At 41.5% G+C, this 19,723-nt stretch overlaps 2 protein-coding genes across 3 annotated transcripts in view; both read right to left on the bottom strand.

The window, feature by feature from the left end:
- LOC138977986 (adhesion G protein-coupled receptor L3-like) overlaps positions 1-19,723 on the bottom strand; it is a 73,343-nt gene that overhangs the window by 13,797 nt on the left and 39,823 nt on the right. For both annotated transcript variants that reach the window (XR_011459551.1, XM_070350594.1), the window contains exons 3-4: positions 12,056-12,201; positions 10,770-10,977 (exon numbers count right to left, since the gene is read on the bottom strand). Coding sequence is in view for 1 of the 2 variants with exons in the window: in XM_070350594.1 (XP_070206695.1) it covers positions 10,770-10,977; positions 12,056-12,201 (354 nt within the window). In the remaining variant the exon portion in view is untranslated. The remainder of the gene's footprint in view (positions 1-10,769; positions 10,978-12,055; positions 12,202-19,723) is intronic.
- Positions 5,007-9,432, bottom strand: LOC138977982 (uncharacterized). Its single transcript, XM_070350592.1, has 2 exons — positions 7,941-9,432; positions 5,007-7,029 (listed from the first exon to the last, which is right to left on the bottom strand). The coding sequence occupies exons 1-2, from the start codon at positions 8,254-8,256 to the stop codon at positions 6,083-6,085; spliced, it is 1,263 nt and encodes a 420-aa protein (XP_070206693.1). The 5' UTR covers positions 8,257-9,432; the 3' UTR covers positions 5,007-6,082.

Here is a 19,723-nt window from a genome sequence, read left to right as displayed (position 1 = left end):
CTCCTTCTTCACCTTAACACAACAGTCACAGTCTCCTTCTTCACCTTAACACAACAGTCACAGTCTCCTTCTTCATCTTAACACAACAGTCACAGTCTCCTTCTTCACCTTAACTCAACAGTCACAGTCTCCTTCTTCACCTTAACTCAACAGTGACAGTCTCCTTCTTCACCTTAACTTAACAGTCACAGTCTCTTTCTTCACCTTAACACAACAGTCACAGTCTCCTTCTTCACCCTAACTCAACAGTCACAGTCTCCTTCTTCACCTTAACTCAACAGTCACAATCTCCTTCTTCACCTTAACACAACAGTCACAGTCTCCTTCACCTTAACACAACAGTCACAGTCTCCTTCTTCATCTTAACACAACAGTCACAGTCTCCTTCTTCACCTTAACTCAACAGTCACAATCTCCTTCTTCACCTTAACACAACAGTCACAGTCTCCTTCACCTTAACACAACAGTCACAGTCTCCTTCTTCACCTTAACACAACAGTCACAGTCTCCTTCTTCACCTTAACACAACAGTCACAGTCTCCTTCTTCACCTTAACACAACAGTCACAGTCTCCTTCTTCACCTTAACACAACAGTCACAGTCTCCTTCTTCACCTTAACTCAACAGTCACAGTCTCCTTCTTCACCTTAACTCAACAGTCACAGTCTCCTTCTTCACCTTAACTCAACAGTCACAGTCTCCTTCTTCACCTTAACTCAACAGTCACAGTCTCCTTCTTCACCTTAACACAACAGTCACAGTCTCCTTCTTCACCCTAACTCAACAGTCACAGTCTCCTTCTTCACCTTAACTCAACAGTCACAATCTCCTTCTTCACCTTAACACAACAGTCACAGTCTCCTTTTTAACACAACAGTCACAGTCTCCTTCTTCTCCTTAACACAACAGTCACAGTCTCCTTCTTCACCTTAACACAACAGTCACAGTCTCCTTCTTCACCTTAACACAACAGTCACAGTCTCCTTCTTGACCTTAACACAACAGTCACAGTCTCCTTCTTCACCTTAACACAACAGTCACAGTCTCCTTCACCTTAACACAACAGTCACAGTCTCCTTCTTCACCTTAACACAACAGTCACAGTCTCCTTCTTCACCTTAACACAACAGTCACAGTCTCCTTCTTCACATTAACTCAACAGTCACAGTCTCCTTCTTCACCTTAACACAACAGTCACAGTCTCCTTCTTCACCTTAACACAACAGTCACAGTCTCCTTCTTCACCTTAACACAACAGTCACAGTCTCCTTCTTCACCTTAACACAACAGTCACAGTCTCCTTCTTCACCTTAACACAACAGTCACAGTCTCCTTCTTCACCTTAACACAACCGTCACAGTCTCCTTCTTGACCTTAACACAACAGTCACAGTCTCCTTCTTCACCTTAACACAACAGTCACAGTCTCCTTCTTCACCTTAACACAACAGTCACAGTCACCTTCTTCACCTTAACACAACAGTCACAGTCTCCTTCTTCACCTTAACACAACAGTCACAGTCTCCTTCTTCACCTTAACACAACAGTCACAGTCTCCTTCTTCACCTGAACACAACAGTCACAGTCTCCTTCTTCACCTTAACTCAACAGTCACAGTCTCCTTCTTCACCTTAACACAACAGTCACAGTCTCCTTCACCTTAACACAACAGTCACAGTCTCCTTCTTCATCTTAACACAACAGTCACAGTCTCCTTCTTCACCTTAACTCAACAGTCACAATCTCCTTCTTCACCTTAACACAACAGTCACAGTCTCCTTCACCTTAACACAACAGTCACAGTCTCCTTCTTCACCTTAACACAACATTCACAGTCTCCTTCTTCACCTTAACACAACAGTCACAGTCTCCTTCTTCACCTTAACACAACAGTCACAGTCTCCTTCTTCACCTTAACACAACAGTCACAGTCTCCTTCTTCACCTTAACACAACAGTCACAGTCTCCTTCTTCACCTTAACACAACAGTCACAGTCTCCTTCTTGACCTTAACACAACCGTCACAGTCTCCTTCTTGACCTTAACACAACAGTCACAGTCTCCTTCTTCACCTTAACACAACAGTCACAGTCTCCTTCTTCACCTTAACACAACAGTCACAGTCACCTTCTTCACCTTAACACAACAGTCACAGTCTCCTTCTTCACCTTAACACAACAGTCACAGTCTCCTTCTTCACCTTAACACAACAGTCACAGTCTCCTTCTTCACCTTAACACAACAGTCACAGTCTCCTTCTTCACCTTAACTCAACAGTCACAGTCTCCTTCTTCACCTTAACACAACAGTCACAGTCTCCTTCACCTTAACACAACAGTCACAGTCTCCTTCTTCACCTTAACACAACAGTCACAGTCTCCTTCTTCACCTTAACACAACAGTCACAGTCTCCTTCTTCACCTTAACACAACAGTCACAGTCTCCTTCTTCACCTTAACTCAACAGTCACAGTCTCCTTCTTCACCTTAACTCAACAGTCACAATCGCCTTCTTCACCTTAACACAACAGTCACAGTCTCCTTCACCTTAACACAACAGTCACAGTCTCCTTCTTCACCTTAACACAACAGTCACAGTCTCCTTCTTCACCTTAACACAACGGTCACAGTCTCCTTCTTCACCTTAACACAACAGTCACAGTCTCCTTCTTCACCTTAACACAACAGTCACAGTCTCCTTATTCACCTTAACTCAACAGTCACAATCTCCTTCTTCACCTTAACACAACAGCCACAGTCTCCTTCACCTTAACACAACAGTCACAGTCTCCTTATTCACCTTAACACAACAGTCACAGTCTCCTTCTTCACCTTAACACAACAGTCACAGTCTCCTTCTTCACCTTAACACAACAGTCACAGTCTCCTTCTTCATCTTAACACAACAGTCACAGTCTCCTTCTTCACCTTAACTCAACAGTCACAGTCTCCTTCTTCACCTTAACTCAACAGTCACAGTCTCCTTCTTCACCTTAACTTAACAGTCACAGTCTCTTTCTTCACCTTAACTCAACAGTCACAGTCTCCTTCTTCGCCTTAACACAACAGTCACAGTCTCCTTCTTCACCCTAACTCAACAGTCACAGTCTCCTTCTTCACCTTAACTCAACAGTCACAATCTCCTTCTTCACCTTAACACAACAGTCACAGTCTCCTTCTTCACCTTAACACAACAGTCACAGTCTCCTTCTTCACCTTAACACAACAGTCACAGTCTCCTTCTTCACCTTAACTCAACAGTCACAATCTCCTTCTTCACCTTAACATAACAGTCACAGTCTCCTTCACCTTAACACAACAGTCACAGTCTCCTTCTTCACCTTAACACAACAGTCACAGTCTCCTTCTTCACCTTAACACAACAGTCACAGTCTCCTTCTTCACCTTAACACAACAGTCACAGTCTCCTTCTTCATCTTAACACAACAGTCACAGTCTCCTTCTTCACCTTAACTCAACAGTCACAATCTCCTTCTTCACCTTAACTCAACAGTCACAGTCTCCTTCTTCACCTTAACACAACAGTCACAGTCTCCTTCTTCACCTTAACTCAACAGTCACAGTCTCCTTCTTCACCTTAACACAACAGTCACAGTCTCCTTATTCACCTTAACACAACAGTCACAGTCTCCTTCTTCACCTTAACACAACAGTCACAGTCTCCTTCTTCACCTTAACACAACAGTCACAGTCTCCTTTTTAACACAACAGTCACAGTCTCCTTCTTCTCCTTAACACAACAGTCACAGTCTCCTTCTTGACCTTAACACAACAGTCACAGTCTCCTTCTTGACCTTAACACAACAGTCACAGTCTCCTTCTTTACCTTAACACAACAGTCACAGTCTCCTTCTTCACCTTAACACAACAGTCACAGTCTCCTTCTTCACCTTAACACAACAGTCACAGTCTCCTTCTTTACCTTAACACAACAGTCACAGTCTCCTTCTTTACCTTAACACAACAGTCACAGTCTCCTTCTTCACCTTAACTCAACAGTCGTACAGTCTCCTTCTTCACCTTAACTCAACAGTCACAATCTCCTTCTTCACCTCAACACAACAGTCACAGTCTCCTTTTTAACACAACAGTCACAGTCTCCTTCTTCTCCTTAACACAACAGTCACAGTCTCCTTCTTCACCTTAACACAACAGTCACAGTCTCCTTCTTGACCTTAACACAACAGTCACAGTCTCCTTCTTTACCTTAACACAACAGTCACAGTCTCCTTCTTCACCGTAACACAACAGTCACAGTCTCCTTCTTCACCTTAACACAACAGTCACAGTCTCCTTCTTTACCTTAACTCAACAGTCAAAGTCTCCTTCTTCACCTTAACACAACAGTCACAGTCTCCTTCTTTACCTTAACTCAACAGTCAAAGTCTCCTTCTTCACCTTAACACAACAGTCACAGTCTCCTTCTTTACCTTAACTCAACAGTCAAAGTCTCCTTCTTCACCTTAAGGCCATGTGAGGGCCAAATCGCTATTTTCCATATCTGATGATCAGCACTGTTTGTGTCGCTTTTGTTATAATACTGATGGTCTCTGAATTAAAAAATGTTAATGTGTTTGTTTATTGTGTATGTCGTTGCTATAGAAACAGAAAAGTAAACAGCAGCCATATTGGATTTTAGGAACCGTTTTTTCCATATCCAAATGCTCGATTTCTGTCCAATATTTTGCATAAATATAGATTTAGATCATATCTACAGATTTACCATTTATTTTTTCTGTGAGTATTACAGTTATTTAAAAAAATTTTTTTTTATCATAATGTTGAAATTTTGCGTAAAATTTAATATTAAAAAAATCGTAAAGCCAACATTTCTTTTCCGATTCATTATTCAAATGGTAATTCTGTAGATAGTATGTAAAAGTACAAGTATGCAGAATTTCACAGAAATCTAACCAGTAGATTTGAAATCATTTCGTTCCCAAATGTCAAAACATGCAAACTGAGGAAAAGGCAAAAACGCACACAATTTGTTTTGAAACCATTGATAGTTGTAATTAAACTCAAAATACATACATGTATCACCAAATTCCACACTGAGGAATGTCTTTCACACCTTAGAGACACAGTTTAAAAGTTAGGGAAGACATAAAACATAAGTTATTTCAAACATGTGCAGTACACTAGGAAAATTGTTTGTCCCGAGTTACAAACAATGCATACACACACTCCCAATTACAGCATGCACACCAAAAAAAGCTCGCTCACTCGCTCACATTCACACACACACACACACACACACACACACACACACACACACACACACACACACACACACACAAGCTAGCTCCAAATTACGAAACGTACCCAAGTCATTAATTGCACATGCGTACAATAACCACAATATATGAGAATAATGTTAACCACAATAACAATGACAAGTCGCGTGAAGCAATATAAAAACATTTAGTCAATCAGTATGAAACTTAAATATCAACACCACAAACCAGTCATCGCCAAGACTACGAGATACATTTAGATAGTCTCGGCTAACAATACCGAGACGGATCACGCTCGTCTCCGCAAAGCATGAGACCGTATAGTACTTACTAAACCTATTTTCTGTAATTCTGAGCACATTGTTAGAGTGAACATGACATATCTATATATTTTTGAATTCAGGAAAAAATGAGGAATGCAATGCAGTCAAAGTTTATTTTGTTACTAAGAATTAGATTTTAATGACAAACTTAACAAGCAAACTCATTAATTTATTTTTAAAATTTTGAGCTGAAATGCAATACCATAGTCCGGACTTCGTCGAAGATTGCTTTACCAAAATTGCAATCAATTTGGTTGAAAAATTAGGGTGTTAGAGCGCTGCCTCAACTGCCTAAAAAAATCCGGATATGACGTCATCAAAGACATCTTTCCAAAAAATGGAAAAAAGACATCTGGGGATATCGCACTCAGGAACTCTCATGTTAAGTTTTATCAAGATTGGTCCAGTAGTTTCCTCGGAATCACTTTATACACAAACACACCATGAGTCATGACCCTCGTCTCGATTCCCCGTCTATGTTAAAACATTTACATAGTCAAAACTTAGAACATGCCTGCAGCATATGCAGGGCCACCTTCCAGCTGAACAAGTTCTTCCAGTCTCTTTGACTTGGCTGCCCGCACTTTGTCTCTCCTTTTACTTTGCTTGTCTCTCACAGCCTTCAGACTGTTCCGCACCCTCTTGTGCATCCTGGCTGCTCCAAGCCTCTTCATGTGATGTCCAGTCTGGAATCCGAAGAACTGGGCAGAGTCGGCAGCAGCAGCAGGTCCAAAGTTGAACTCTCTAATAGCAGTCAAGACTGCAAACTCAACACGACTGCGGGAAGCAAAGTGGTCCTTAGCACATCTTGACCAAATGAGGCTGTGGAGACACTCATTGGCATTTTGTGTCTTGCCAGAAACACATCTGCTGAGTAGGTGTTCTTCAGAAAGTCTCTCATAAATGGGCAACAGGTGTGCAGCTAACTTCTCCTCATTGAGGGGTGTGTGGATGAGGTGTTTGTGTGGACCTGGAACTTGGTGCTTCGCCAGCGCTTCCTGAAAGAAACACCACGAGCTCTCTCCAGCAGGACAAAGTTCATGTTGTGGATTTTCGTCAGTGGAAAAACAATGGTACAGTGATGCCATGATTGCTTTTTTCATGCTACACACATCCTTGTTGCTACGAATTGCCCGGTTGTAGTAAATCTGTAGCTTGCGTATGGCATTGCCTGTCAGCTGACCCCTTCCACGTCCACCAAGAGTCACCCCTCGCTTTCGGCAGTCTGTCACCATGTTGCGAAGAGCTGTACCAAGTCGTTTACTCACATGGTTCACACACTCTTCCTTGTCAATGTGAATATCCTCACCATAGGGCTTGATGTCGTTGAGCTCTGTAAAAGTCTTGGAGTCACCGTCCGACAGAAGTGTTGTGTAGCGAAGCTTGTTGGTGTTCACCGATCGACGCCATATGACACGGGCTGCTTCCACCTCCATCATCCCTGATGAGCCTGCAAACAAGAACAAAATAAGAAATGTAATTTGCAAACAGAGTATTTTTTAAGTGTGTGTGTGTGTGTGTGTGCACGCATGTGTTATTCACAGTCATTGTACAGCTAATACTTCAACTGTAATTAATACAGAAAAGAATTGAAATAAACATGGAATTACCAAATTACTGTATATTAAATTTCTAGCAGCAGGTATTTTTTTATTTATTTATTTATTTACTTTTATTTATTTACGAGGATTTATATCGCGCACGTATCTCACCCCACAAGGCGACTCAAGGCGCATGTTACCTATTAATAGTGGTGAGAACATGTTATATTGTGGCACTGAACATGTTAGATTGTAAACGTTAAGCATAATTCATCAATTGATACTATTTGAACATTTTTAAATACACTTGTATTGTGCCACACATACTTACACGTATGTATGTGGCCACCCCCTGACCACTACTAGCTCCCTCTGTTCTAAGCCCGTTGATTCTGAAGACTTGTGAATCTCACTTCATGCTGTAAATACAGCTCTCTCTCTCTCTCTCTCTCTCTCTCTCTCTCTCTCTCTCTCTCTCTCTCTCTCTCTCTCTCTCTCTATCTGTGTGTGTTTTCTTATTATTTTCATCACACACATCCACTCCCCCATGCCCTGAACTATTCTTAAAAATTGGATTTATATATGCATGTGTTACAACTTTCATTATTATTATCATAAATTGATGATCTGTCTTTATGACGCTTTTTTTTAATCCATCATCCATGCCTTTAGTTTTGGTTTTCAGTTTCACTGGAATGCATGGAAAATAATATCCACTCATCGCTATTACATTTACTTGTAATTTGCTATATTTGAGTAAGTTGCTTAAATTTGAAATAAACTCTATTCAAATATTTCTGGGCAAACAAATATAATTTACCTTTATAGTTCACCTCACACTTGTCCAAGTGGTCCACGAGCCAGGCCGCATACTCCTCTGGTTTTTCCTGAAACAGCTTCTGCCCCGTAGACTCGCACACCTGGCAGTAGGTACACATGACATGGGCATCAACACAGAGTCCAGTAAGTAAGTCCACAGCACACCCAACTCCAATGTGCGAAGAGTGTCCACGAGTAAGCCAGGTGCCATCATAGCTCACAATAATGTTCAGGGTGTCATCGACACCAAGAGTAGTGCCACAGTATCTTGCATGAACTTCTCGAACATATATATGCAACAGTCTCACTGAACACATGCTTCCGGAATCCCTCTAGTTGTGTGAATAGTTGGCTGGCATGAGTATGAAAGGTCTTGTGGTGAAGTCCAGCTAAATCCATGTTTTCACAGAAATTTCTGAATGTGGTGGCTCCCAGTCCACAAGCAAGCGAGGAATACACTGCCTGTCTGTTCATGTCGAACACTTTTGTCTTGGATTTAAATTTTGTCGCCAGATACTGTTCATACACAGGCTCTTCGCACGAAGAACAGTTCACCTGGGCAAATACTGCCAAGCCACTTGTTGGTCTGGAGTCTGTGCAAAGAGACAAGCACTTGTTTTTGCACTGTGGACAGCACAAACTTGCAACCATATACTGTCTACTTCGGCAAAGTCTACAACACCCCTCTGGGTTTTTACCAGGGTTTCAGTAGCAGCAGATGACTTAGTGTCAACTCCACCGGAAACAAACCTCTCATACGATTCTTTTTTGAACTCACTTCTTGTCTTCGTGCCGAGAATGTTTTCAGTGGAAGGAATCGACGCGGAAAATGTAGCACTAGCAGACGACCCCAAAACCGGCACACATTCTGTCACGTCAGTCAGCACAGAAGCTGATTGCGCTGATTTCTTCGCCTTCCATTGACTCTTCACTTGATCTGTCCTCTTTTTCGTAGATTTTGGGGCTCCTCTGGTTGTTGATGGCTTGGTGCGAACCATTTTTGCACAGGAGCGTGTACTTTCACTGCTTGTAAACAAGCGCCATTGTTGTACCACGTGACCCCGGTTGAACGAATCAAGATCGCATCGTACGTCATACTCTCCGTATAAGGAAGTTGGCGTAGATTGAACTACATTGACAATGTTCCGTTAGAGCCGAAGTAGTCCGGAAAATAACGAAACAACGGTCACATGCAAACAGGGGAGGCTATGTAGCATGCAACGTCATGCAGTGTTCGCCCTGTCGTCTGCTCAAATTTGCTGATCAAGGTGTTGAAAATCGGCAATAATAAGGCAAGTTCAGGACAAATGAACGCAATCAGGCGAGGGTTGGTTTATTGAATTTATTTTTATTACACAAAAAAACCATGTATATGCAACATCAACGGCAGAAATTGAAAGAAAAATGACCACAGTTTTCCAAACAGTCAAAATGTCTAAATGCCCAAATTTGCCCAAAAGCTCAGAAATCACCCCCGCACATCCCCTTAACACAACAGTCACAGTCTCCTTCTTCACCTTAACACAATTGTGACAGTCAGACGAAGGGGGGAATAACATAACGTCAATGCCAAGTTGTTCTGAAAGGAACACGACCCCCTGTGACCTGATAACTTGACGTATGTCAATCAAGATGAGGTCAAGTCGGGAGATTGTGCAAAGTTTCAAAGGTCTAGCTTTAAAAACATCCGAGATAACCTCAACGTTAAGATATCACGAAACGAACATGACCCCGCTGTGACCCTAAAATGTGACGAGGGTCAACCAAACTCAGGTCACTTTGTGAGATCATCAAACCCTAAAAGTGTGCAAAGTTTCAAAGCTCTAGCTTGAAAAACGGTCGAGATAACCTCAACGTTAAGATTTTTTACTCCGGCTACACGGCCGGACACGGATGAATACTAAGACTCATCCTTTACTCAGGTGAGTCAACAAAACGTGTCCCTACTAGGCCGCTGCTGCCACTGAGGGCGTTAAACTGCATGTTGGCAGCGACAGTCAGGGGCCGCTAACGGGCCCTTTACTGACTACAGAATATGCATTATCAAACAAGGTTGGCATACTATTACAGGGGCGGATCTGGGTTTTGAAAGGGGGGGGGGTGCAAAGTTCTTTTTTTTTTTTTTGGGTATCTTATCAGCGAAGACGCGAAGCGCCGAACCGATGGCGCGAAGCGCCGAGCATGCTAGGGGGGTCCGGGGGCTTGCCCCCCCGGAATTTTTTTTTAAAAAGGAAGCAAAATTGTGCAATCTGGTGCAATCTGAGCGTGTAAAGTGCTATTTTCAGGTGATACATTTTTCTTCTTTTTTGTTTTCTTCTTTTTTTTTTTTTGTCCCGCTGGGGGGGGGGGGGGGGGTGCAATTGCACCCATTGCACCCCCCCCCCAGATCCGCCCCTGCTATTATACTGATGATGCGGTGAATAAGAAAGGCACGTCCTCACACGACTCACCTTTGTCATAAGTACTCTGAACCAGACACAAATTGTCTGCTGCTCTAGCTCACAAACGAAAATGGAAATTCATTGTGATCAGTCCAAACTCGATCCCAATGAGACGTTGAAATTCGATCCGGGTTAACCAGACTTATGTTTAAAGGTCATCAAACCCTGGACACAAACTTGCCACTACTGTGATCTTTACACTTGTCGAGGGTCAACCAGAATTGAGTCATACCTTGACTGATGTCATTAAACAGACGGACAAAGCAAAGACACAACCCGACCGCCGCAGTAATTACCTTGTCGTTGCCAATGCAGTGGAAAGCAAAGACACAACCCGACCGCCGCAGTATTTACCTTGTCGTTGCCCATGCAGTGGAAAGCATATTTACCTTGTCGTTGCCCATGCAGTGGAAAGCAAAGATGAAGACTCCCTGCGAGCCATTGAGCAGGACGAAAATGTAGGCAAAGGCCTCTGTCTCCGACCCGCCAAGGTTGAAGATACCAAAGATCCAGGTGAGTCCCAAGACAAACATCAGAGTCACTGCCCCTTTCAGCCAGGTTTTCATTCTGCCTAGCTTGCCCATATCTTGTTTTGTCCTGCATGGAATAATTATAAAACGTGGGAATTTTATTCTTATGAAAAGAATACAACATTGCTGCAGTAACTGTGATATCTAGGCTCTCTATATCTTCATGTCTGTCTTCGTGCCCCCCCCCCCCCCCCCCCCCCAATTCCGCCTTAATCCTGACCAGGCAAAATTGCGCCAAATTAGTTCGTTTAAATTCGACGAACGTCTGTTATTACACCCCCGGTATAGGGGTGTGTATAGGATTCGGTCGATGTGTTTGTTTGTTTGTTTGTGTGTTTGTGTTCGCATATAGATCTCAAGAATGAACGGACCGATCGTCACCAAACTTGGTGAACAGGTTCTATACATTCCTGAGACGGTCATTACAAAAATTGGGACCAGTCAAACACACGGTTAGGGAGTTATTGGTGGATTAAGATTCTACAAGGACTTATAGAGGGACATATTATTGGTCAAAGGGAAATAACCTTCTCAGTTGGTGGCAGTGAGAATGGTAAGGATGGGGGTGTTTTTCCTACCTCGGAGGAATTTCTTGTTTTGTGTAAAGAGCTGCCACAACAAAGAAGGAACAAACTGAATGTATGTGTTATAAGCCCTCAACAAACACATGCACAAACAAATGAGCGCACACAACGTGAAGTCAATAACACACACACACACACACACGCAGTACACACACACACACACACACACACACACACACACACACACACACATGTCCGTGCACACGAGCACGCACGCTGTTACCATCGAAGGAAATTTGTGTTCGTGCCCTACAGTTTCACCACATTACATTTTCGTCGGCTCTTTATGTGGAAAAATCCCATGAATCATTGTCCTAAATCGTTGGCAAGTGAAGAACACATCTTCTTTCAGAGAAAATCCGTTTAAATTTTGCGATGCAACCACGATAGCGCGTATGGCAAACAGAAAAGGGAGGAGATTTCCGACAATGGGACTACCCAGTCTTTTTTAGGGGGTGACATGAACTACTTTTTAAGTGTTCAAAATCCTCGTAATAAAGCTTCGACATTGGGCTACAATGGATACAGCATTGGACATTAAAACGAGGAAGTGAGTCTCACGGGGAGTACAAGTGACGCCTCATGACGTTGAGAGCAACGGCCAGCATGATGACGTTCCAGACAAGAACGACGATGACCGGGCCGATGAAGCTCCACTGGAACCCATTCTCCTTCTTCAACCAGCACGCCTTCTCGTATCCATAGCCCTGAAACAATCAGATCTCTGTATTGGCCCTGTCACACGACCGTTTTAACGCCTGCGTATGCCGACGTATGGGACATTTGAATAAGTATTTAAATAAGTACGCTGGCGTACGTCGAATACGTTATGGGTACGTTTTGTATACGTTAAGAGGACGCTGAAGCACGCTGGCATACGTCGTAGTACGCTGAGCACGCAGCAAAGTTTTGTGCATGCACAAAACTTTGCTGCGTGCTCAGCGTACTGCGACGTATGCCAGCGTGCTTCAGCGTCCTCTTAACGTATACAAAACGTACCCATAACGTATTCGACGTACGCCAGCGTACTTATTCAAATACTTATTCAAATGTCCCATACGTCGGCATACGCAGGCGTTAAAACGGTCGTGTGACAGGGCCATAACCCTGAAATAATAAGATCATTCTCAGTCCCGAAACCCTACAACAATACCCGGACACAATCATATATCTCGCAGATTGAGGCTTTTTTCGCCGAATTAATTTAGTCTGAGAAGTTTGACTTTCTAAATGAATTCCACAACAATCCCCCACACAGCACAGGAAGCAGCCAGGCTGTTGATGTTTGGAATGTGTTTGACTTTAAAAGATGCTCGTATCCTCTCAAAATGCTCTCAAAATGCCGGAACGGACTTGTGTTGGTGAACATGCTCACACGATTAGGCCAAATACAAATATATGTTGGTTTAGAGTAATCCGACCGACCCTATATTTTCCCGCCGACCCAAAAACTTTTTATTCAAAAAAACCACTTACGTGCTCCTTGTTGTGACCTGGTTTTGGTCGGAGCGTTGCAAAACTGCGTCGTTTTAGTTTTAGAATACGCGTGAGATTCACGTGCTCTTTTCCGTGTCCTGGTTTTGGAGTGAGCCCTGCGAAACTGCGTTGTAAGCTTTGGAATACGTGTGACTCACGTGTTTTTTAGTTTTTAATGTCAGCTAGTTCCTTGATATTCTTTCTGTAAATTATACCGTTTTAAGTTTTGATTCTGTCTCAGGAATGTTGTTGGTTGGTCAATATGGTGACATTTAACTTTTGAATAACTATACCATGTTAGGTTTTTGTTTCCATAAATACCACTGTTTGACTTCCTCACTTCAGTCGATCTGAGGGTTTTATGGAAGCGTTTGGATGTTTTATGTAACGTATCAAAGTTAGCAAGTGAGCTGATGGAGTTCTTCTTGTAATGTCTTAAAGTCAACGTGAACAGTGTGGATGTTTTATGTAACGTATCAAAGTTAGCAAGTGAGCTGATGGAGCTCTTCTTGTAATGTCTTAAAGTCAACGTGAACAGTTTGGATGTTTTATGTAACGTATCAAAGTTAGCCAGTGAGCTGATGGAGCTCTTCTTGTAATGTCTTAAAGTCAACGTGAACAGTGTGGATGTTTTATGTAACGTATCAAAGTTAGCAAGTGAGCTGATGGAGTTCTTCTTGTAATGTCTTAAAGTCAACGTGAACAGTGTGGATGTTTTATGTAACGTATCAAAGTTAGCAAGTGAGCTGATGGAGTTCTTCTTGTAATGTCTTAAAGTCAACGTGAACAGTGTGGATGTTTTATGTAACGTATTAAAGTTAGCAAGTGAGCTGATGGAGTTCTTCTTGTAATGTCTTAAAGTCAACGTGAACAGTGTGGATGTTTTATGTAACGTATCAAAGTTAGCAAGTGAGCTGATGGAGCTCTTCTTGTAATGTCTTAAAGTCAACGTGAACAGTTTGGATATTTTATGTAACGTATCAAAGTTAGCCAGTGAGCTGATGGAGTTCTTCTTGTAATGTCTTAAAGTCAACGTGAACAGTGTGGATGTTTTATGTAACGTATCAAAGTTAGCCAGTGAGCTGATGGAGCTCTTCTTGTAATGTACTGCCCAGATAACATCTTGCTTACTGTCGGCGTTGTTTTCATGCATTGTACCACGTTCTATGATGTTTTGGATACATAAATAACAAGTCGCGTGAAGCGAAATTATAAAAAACGCTGGCGCTGGACCCGAGTACTCTTCAGACTGGCTCGCTCCCCCAGTTTGAAAGTTTTTGTCTTGTGCACGTGGATTAAAAAAAAAATATATATTTATTTATTTTACACAATTAAAAAAATTATTAGAGTAAAATAAAACACTAAAACGTTTATAATAAACAATAGCAAACAAGAATTAAAAAAAAAAAACCACAAAAAAAACATAGACCACACATGCCGGGAATCGAACCCGGGTCACTTTGGCCATAGGCGGACGTGCTACGACAACTTTACTAGAGTTGTGCGTTTGAATCACTGTGTCCCTGTCGCTCTCTCTCGTGCTCTCTGTCTCTCTTTCAGTCTCAACGAGACAAAACACTGCATTGTAGTTTCTTCAGTTTGCCGAGACCAAATCCCCACCCGCTGCTGCGCTGGCTGGCTTGCAAATCGTCTCGCATGCGATACGCACGCTTTTCTCGTGATCGGCGGTTCTTTTTGGCGAACTGCCTCGGGTTCAAGTTTAGGTCGCTCCAGGAGAAAAATTCCTGTGGATGTTGGCCTTTAAAAGGCCAACATCCGCGGGAATTTTTCTCCTGGAGCGACCTAAACTTGAACCCGTCGCTATTCTTGCATGTCTGTTTACTTCGTGTTGCACGCAAAAATTGAGCGACTTCCTTGCCGCGTGGATTGACGAAGCTGTTTTATACTCGTGACTGAAAACACTGCAGTGCGTGCAATTTTATTCTGTGGGTTCGACAGATTGACTAAATGTTGTAATTTCGCTTTCACGAATCAGGAACCGACAAGGAATAAGATGAAAGTGTTTTTAAATTGATTTCGACAATTTAATTTTGATAATAATTTTTATATTTTTAATTTTCAGAGCTTGTTTTTAATCCAAATATAACATATTTATATGTTTTTGGAATCAGAAAATGATGGAGAATAAGATGAACGTAAATTTGAATCGTTTTATACATTTTTTTTTTTTACAATTTTCAGATTTTTAATGACCAAAGTCATTAATTAATTTTTAAGCCACCAAGCTGAAATGCAATACCGAAGTCCGGGCTTCGTCGAAGATTACTTGACCAAAATTTCAACCAATTTGGTTGAAAAATGAGAGCGTGACAGTGCCGCCTCAACTTTCACGAAAAGCCGGATATGACGTCATCAAAGACATTTCTCCAAAAAAAGAAAAAAACGTTCGGGGATATCAATCCCAGGAACTCTCATGGAAAATTTCATAAAGATCGGTCCAGTAGTTTGGTCTCAATCGCTCTACACACCATATATCCGGCTTTTCGTGAAAGTTGAGGCGGCACTGTCACGCTCTCATTTTTCAATCAAATTGGTTGAAATTTTGGTCAAGTAAAAAAAAAATTTTTTTTAATAAAACGATTCAAATTTACGTTCATCTTATTCTCCATCATTTTCTGATTCCAAAAACATATAAATATGTTATATTTGGATTAAAAACAAGCTCTGAAAATTAAAAATATAAAAATTATTATCAAAATTAAATTGTCGAAATCAATTTAAAAACACTTTCATCTTATTCCTTGTCGGTTCCGGATTCCAAAAACATATAGATATATGTTTCGATTAAAAACACGCTCAGAAAGTTAAAACGAAGAGAGGTACAGAAAAGCGTGCTATCCTTCTCAGCTCAAGGACTACCCCGCTCTTCTTGTCAATTTCACTGCCTTTGCCATGAGCGGTGGACTGACGATGCTACGAGTATACCTCACGCCGGAACCTCGGCTGTACCCGCGGATAACCGCAGGCTCTGCAGACTGTTCACCGCAGACAGAAATTGTCAACACGAGTGGTGAGTGTCTGCAAAAAATCGTCTCTGCTTTCTCTAAAATGACATATCATTACAAAACTATTGTTTGTACTTCAACCTAAGGTATTATAGCACCCTACCATCGATTTAATTTTTTCCTTTCGTTCGTATGTGAAGGCTGAGCTTCGAGTATTTGTGCATTTCCTGTAAAAAGTGCCAAAATTCTGACTTTACACATTTATTACGGAAATCCAAGCTTATTAAACAAGTTGCAGAAGTCAGAATTTTGGATTCCAAAAACATATAGATATGATATGTTTGGATTAAAAACACGCTCAGAAAGTTAAAACAAAGAGAGGTACAGAAAAGCGTGCTATCCTTCTTAGCGCAACTACTACCCCGCTCTTCTTGTCAATTTCACTGCCTTTGCCATGAGCGGTGGACTGACGATGCTACGAGTATACGGTCTTGCTGAAAAAGGGCAGCTACTTGACTAAATATTGTATTTTCGCCTTACGCGACTTGTTTCTTTTGTACATTCTCAGCAGAATTCTTTTAGTTCAACCCAATGTACTGCCCAGATAACATCTTGTTTACTGTCGGCGTTGTTTTCATGCATTCGCAGCATTGTACCACGTTCTATGATGTTTTGGATACAATTATAAAAAACGCTGGCGCTGGACCCGAGTACTCTTCAGACTGGCTCGCTCCCCCAGTATGAAAGTTTTTGTCTTGTGCACGTGGATTAAAAAAAAATTTAAAAATTTTTTTTTATTTATTTTACACAATTAAAAAAATTATTAGAGTAAAATAAAACATTAAAACGTTCATAATAAACAATAGTAAACAAGAATTTAAAAAAAACACACAAAAAAACATAGACCACACATGCCAGGAATCGAACCCGGATCACTTTGGCCATAGGCTACGACAACTTTACTAGAGGTGTGCGTTTGAATCACTGTGTCCCTGTCGCTCTCTCTCGTGCTCTCTGTCTCTCTTTCAGTCTCACCGAGACAAAACACTGCATTGTAGTTTCTTTGCCGAGACCAAATCCCCACCCGCTGCTGCGCTGGCTTGCTTGCAAATCGTCTCGCATGCGATACGCATGCTTTTCTCGTGATCGGCGGTTCTTTTTGGCGAACTGCCTCGGGTTCAAGTTTAGGTCGCTCCAGGAGAAAAATTCCTGTGGATGTTGGCCTTTAAAGTCAACGTGAACAGTGTGGATGTTTTATGTAACGTATCAAAGTTAGCAAGTGAGCTGATGGAGCTCTTCTTGTAATGTCTTAAAGTCAACGTGAACAGTTTGGATATTGTCAACGTGAACGTGTTTTGGATACACTTTTATTGAAAGCTGTGAATTCTTTTGTGCCCTTCGTTGAGAGGCTACAGTTTTGGTACTCTGGTCAACCCACACAGCGCATAAGGTAATTTTGTTGTTACTTGTTTGTGTTGTATTTTGGTCGCCATTTTGTAATGACTTTGTGAGTTGTTTATGTGTAACGTGAGTTGGAAGTCTGACTTGTTGTAGTGTTTCTTTATTGTGTGTTCAACTATTCTAGTTTTGTGAAACGTACAGCAATGATTTGTAGACGCTAGAAAGTCGCTAATGTTTATAATGATAACTTGTGTTTTCTGTGGTTAACGAAGTTCGAAGTGAAATGTTTTCTCTGACTTATCCTAGCCTTACGTTAAAGGAATTTAGGTAAAAGAGCTTGCGGTCTGTGGTGATCGTTTGTAAACGAGCTTATTTCTAATAACGCTATTGGGGGAAATTGGATGAGGAAATATCTTGTTTGTGACTTTGATTAACGCAGGAACGTTGTCGTTTAGAGACTTTTTAGTATGACAGTTTGCTATTGTATTCCTGGCCTGATGAGTCAACGTTTTGTATTTTCCTTAAAGTAGCCATTTTGGATTTAAACGTATTCATGCTAAGTTTCTTGAGTATTCTTAGTGTTTATTGTATTGTTTAACGTAAGGAACGTAATCCTTTCGTACTGTTAAAGGATTAACCAACGAGTGTTTGGTATTGTAACTTTCTTGTCTGTTTGTCTTCGCCTGTTTTGTGATTGTTTATTTTTCCCTTTTTGTTTCTTGCGTTTTGTTTATGCATTTTTGATATCTTTGCCATGTCTAATACTTTGTTTTCTTTTCTCTTTTTCTTTCTGTTTAGTTTTTTTTACCGCAATACGCAATATGCAATACTGAATATGCAATACATAGTACTGTAATCAATATACAATACTGATCAGATGTAAAGTAATAAACCAGTATGTTTGCGCGTTATCGCTTGTAACCTGTGTTTGTCATTTCGTATGAACAATTTGTAGTACCAGCCTCGCACACGAAGGCGCGCACAGTTTGGCCTGTAGGTAAAATGTACAATGTATTTTCTGATTTGTGCACAAAAGCTTTTTTTCTTTTTTCTTTTTTTTTAACATAACAATGTTTAATGTCACTGTATGTTTGAAAGACCATGGTCACATTTGTAAAACAAATGTTAAATTAGAAAATAAATTACATTTTGGTTCATGATTTTTTCCTACACCTGTGCTGAAAATAAGAAATAAAAATGTCGGTATATAAGTCACTCAAATACAGCAAACTATGAATGGTTTGAGTTTGTTGCGGTTGACCCTGCACAGTTCGACCTTTGATGTTTTTGTTGAACAATTTTGCCGTCACCCCTCCCATAGGGTGACGTATTTCACAACTTCCTGTGTTACACAAACTCAGTGATTTCCAATTTTGCCTTCACCCCTCCCATAGGGTGACGGATTTCACAACTTTCTACTGATGAACAATGTTGCCTTCACCCCTCCCATAGGGTGACAGATGTCACAACTTCCTGTGTACACAAACTGATGACATATTTCACAACAAAATGGCGCTGCCCATGGTCAACCTCGAAACTATCCGTATGAATGGGGGCCCTCCTGGCCCCCATAATAAAGGGAAACTGGATCACACGGGTTCACGATGGCTCAGGGGTAAGATAAGCCATGCAAAAATAAATTCTTTGTAAATTGCTCGCTCTTTACGGAGGGCACCTAGGATGTTCTCAAGCGGTGAGTGTTTACATAAAAGGGTGTTTGTACTGTGTGTAACAGTATCTGTGATGGTTTACGGGAGGCTTACTGTGCCTTTAACTGCAAGGTCCGACCACAGAGCCGTCTACAGACCCAACGATCCTTTGTTGTGCTCGTCTTGATAATAACATTGATTTTTAGCATTGTAAATTACGGACCGAGAGCGCAAAGATGAGGAGCTTGTTGTGCGTCAGTGGTGCGACGGATTTTGTGGTTGTGACTGCAAACTTCAAAGGAATAAGCACACGCCGAATCGGAGAAGAAACAAGTCGCGTGAAGCGATATAAAAAACATTTTGTCAGTCGTTGTCAAACAATAAAGATCAATAATAACAAACAGATAGTCTCCGCTAACCCGAAAACCGAGGCGGGTTACGCTCGTCTCCGCGAAGCATTCGACCGTATATATATGTGACACTCCACAACGGAATGAGTCGGATGTCACCTCGCGCGGTTCTGCACAAGGCCTAATATACATCCGGGGGGTGCCAGGTATCAGTGTTAGGGTCACCTTAGTCACAGGCTTATAACTCAACAAGGTTTTGCGCTTTTCTAAAACGGGTTTCACCACTGGATAGAGCATACAAAACTCTTTCAGAAAATGTAAAAATATAAAAAGCATGCGAAGGTGACATGCGACTCATACCGTGTAGTGCTAGGACTAGCTGCAGAA

This window comes from Littorina saxatilis, linkage group LG10 (assembly GCF_037325665.1).
Source record: "Littorina saxatilis isolate snail1 linkage group LG10, US_GU_Lsax_2.0, whole genome shotgun sequence".
Lineage (NCBI taxonomy): Eukaryota > Metazoa > Mollusca > Gastropoda > Littorinimorpha > Littorinidae > Littorina > Littorina saxatilis.
The sequence above is the reverse complement of the archived record's forward strand: the minus strand, read 5'-3'. Positions and strand labels throughout refer to the sequence as shown.

What these genes read in the sequence shown, in the direction of transcription:
- LOC138977982 (XM_070350592.1), bottom strand. Translation starts at nt 8,256, where the DNA reads ATGTGTTCAGTGAGACTGTTGCATATATATGTTCGAGAAGTTCATGCA. An exon ending in GTGTGAGGTGAACTATAAAG is followed by an intron (nt 7,030 to 7,940) that starts GTAAATTATATT and finishes TCTTGTTTGCAG; the next exon opens with GCTCATCAGGGATGATGGAG.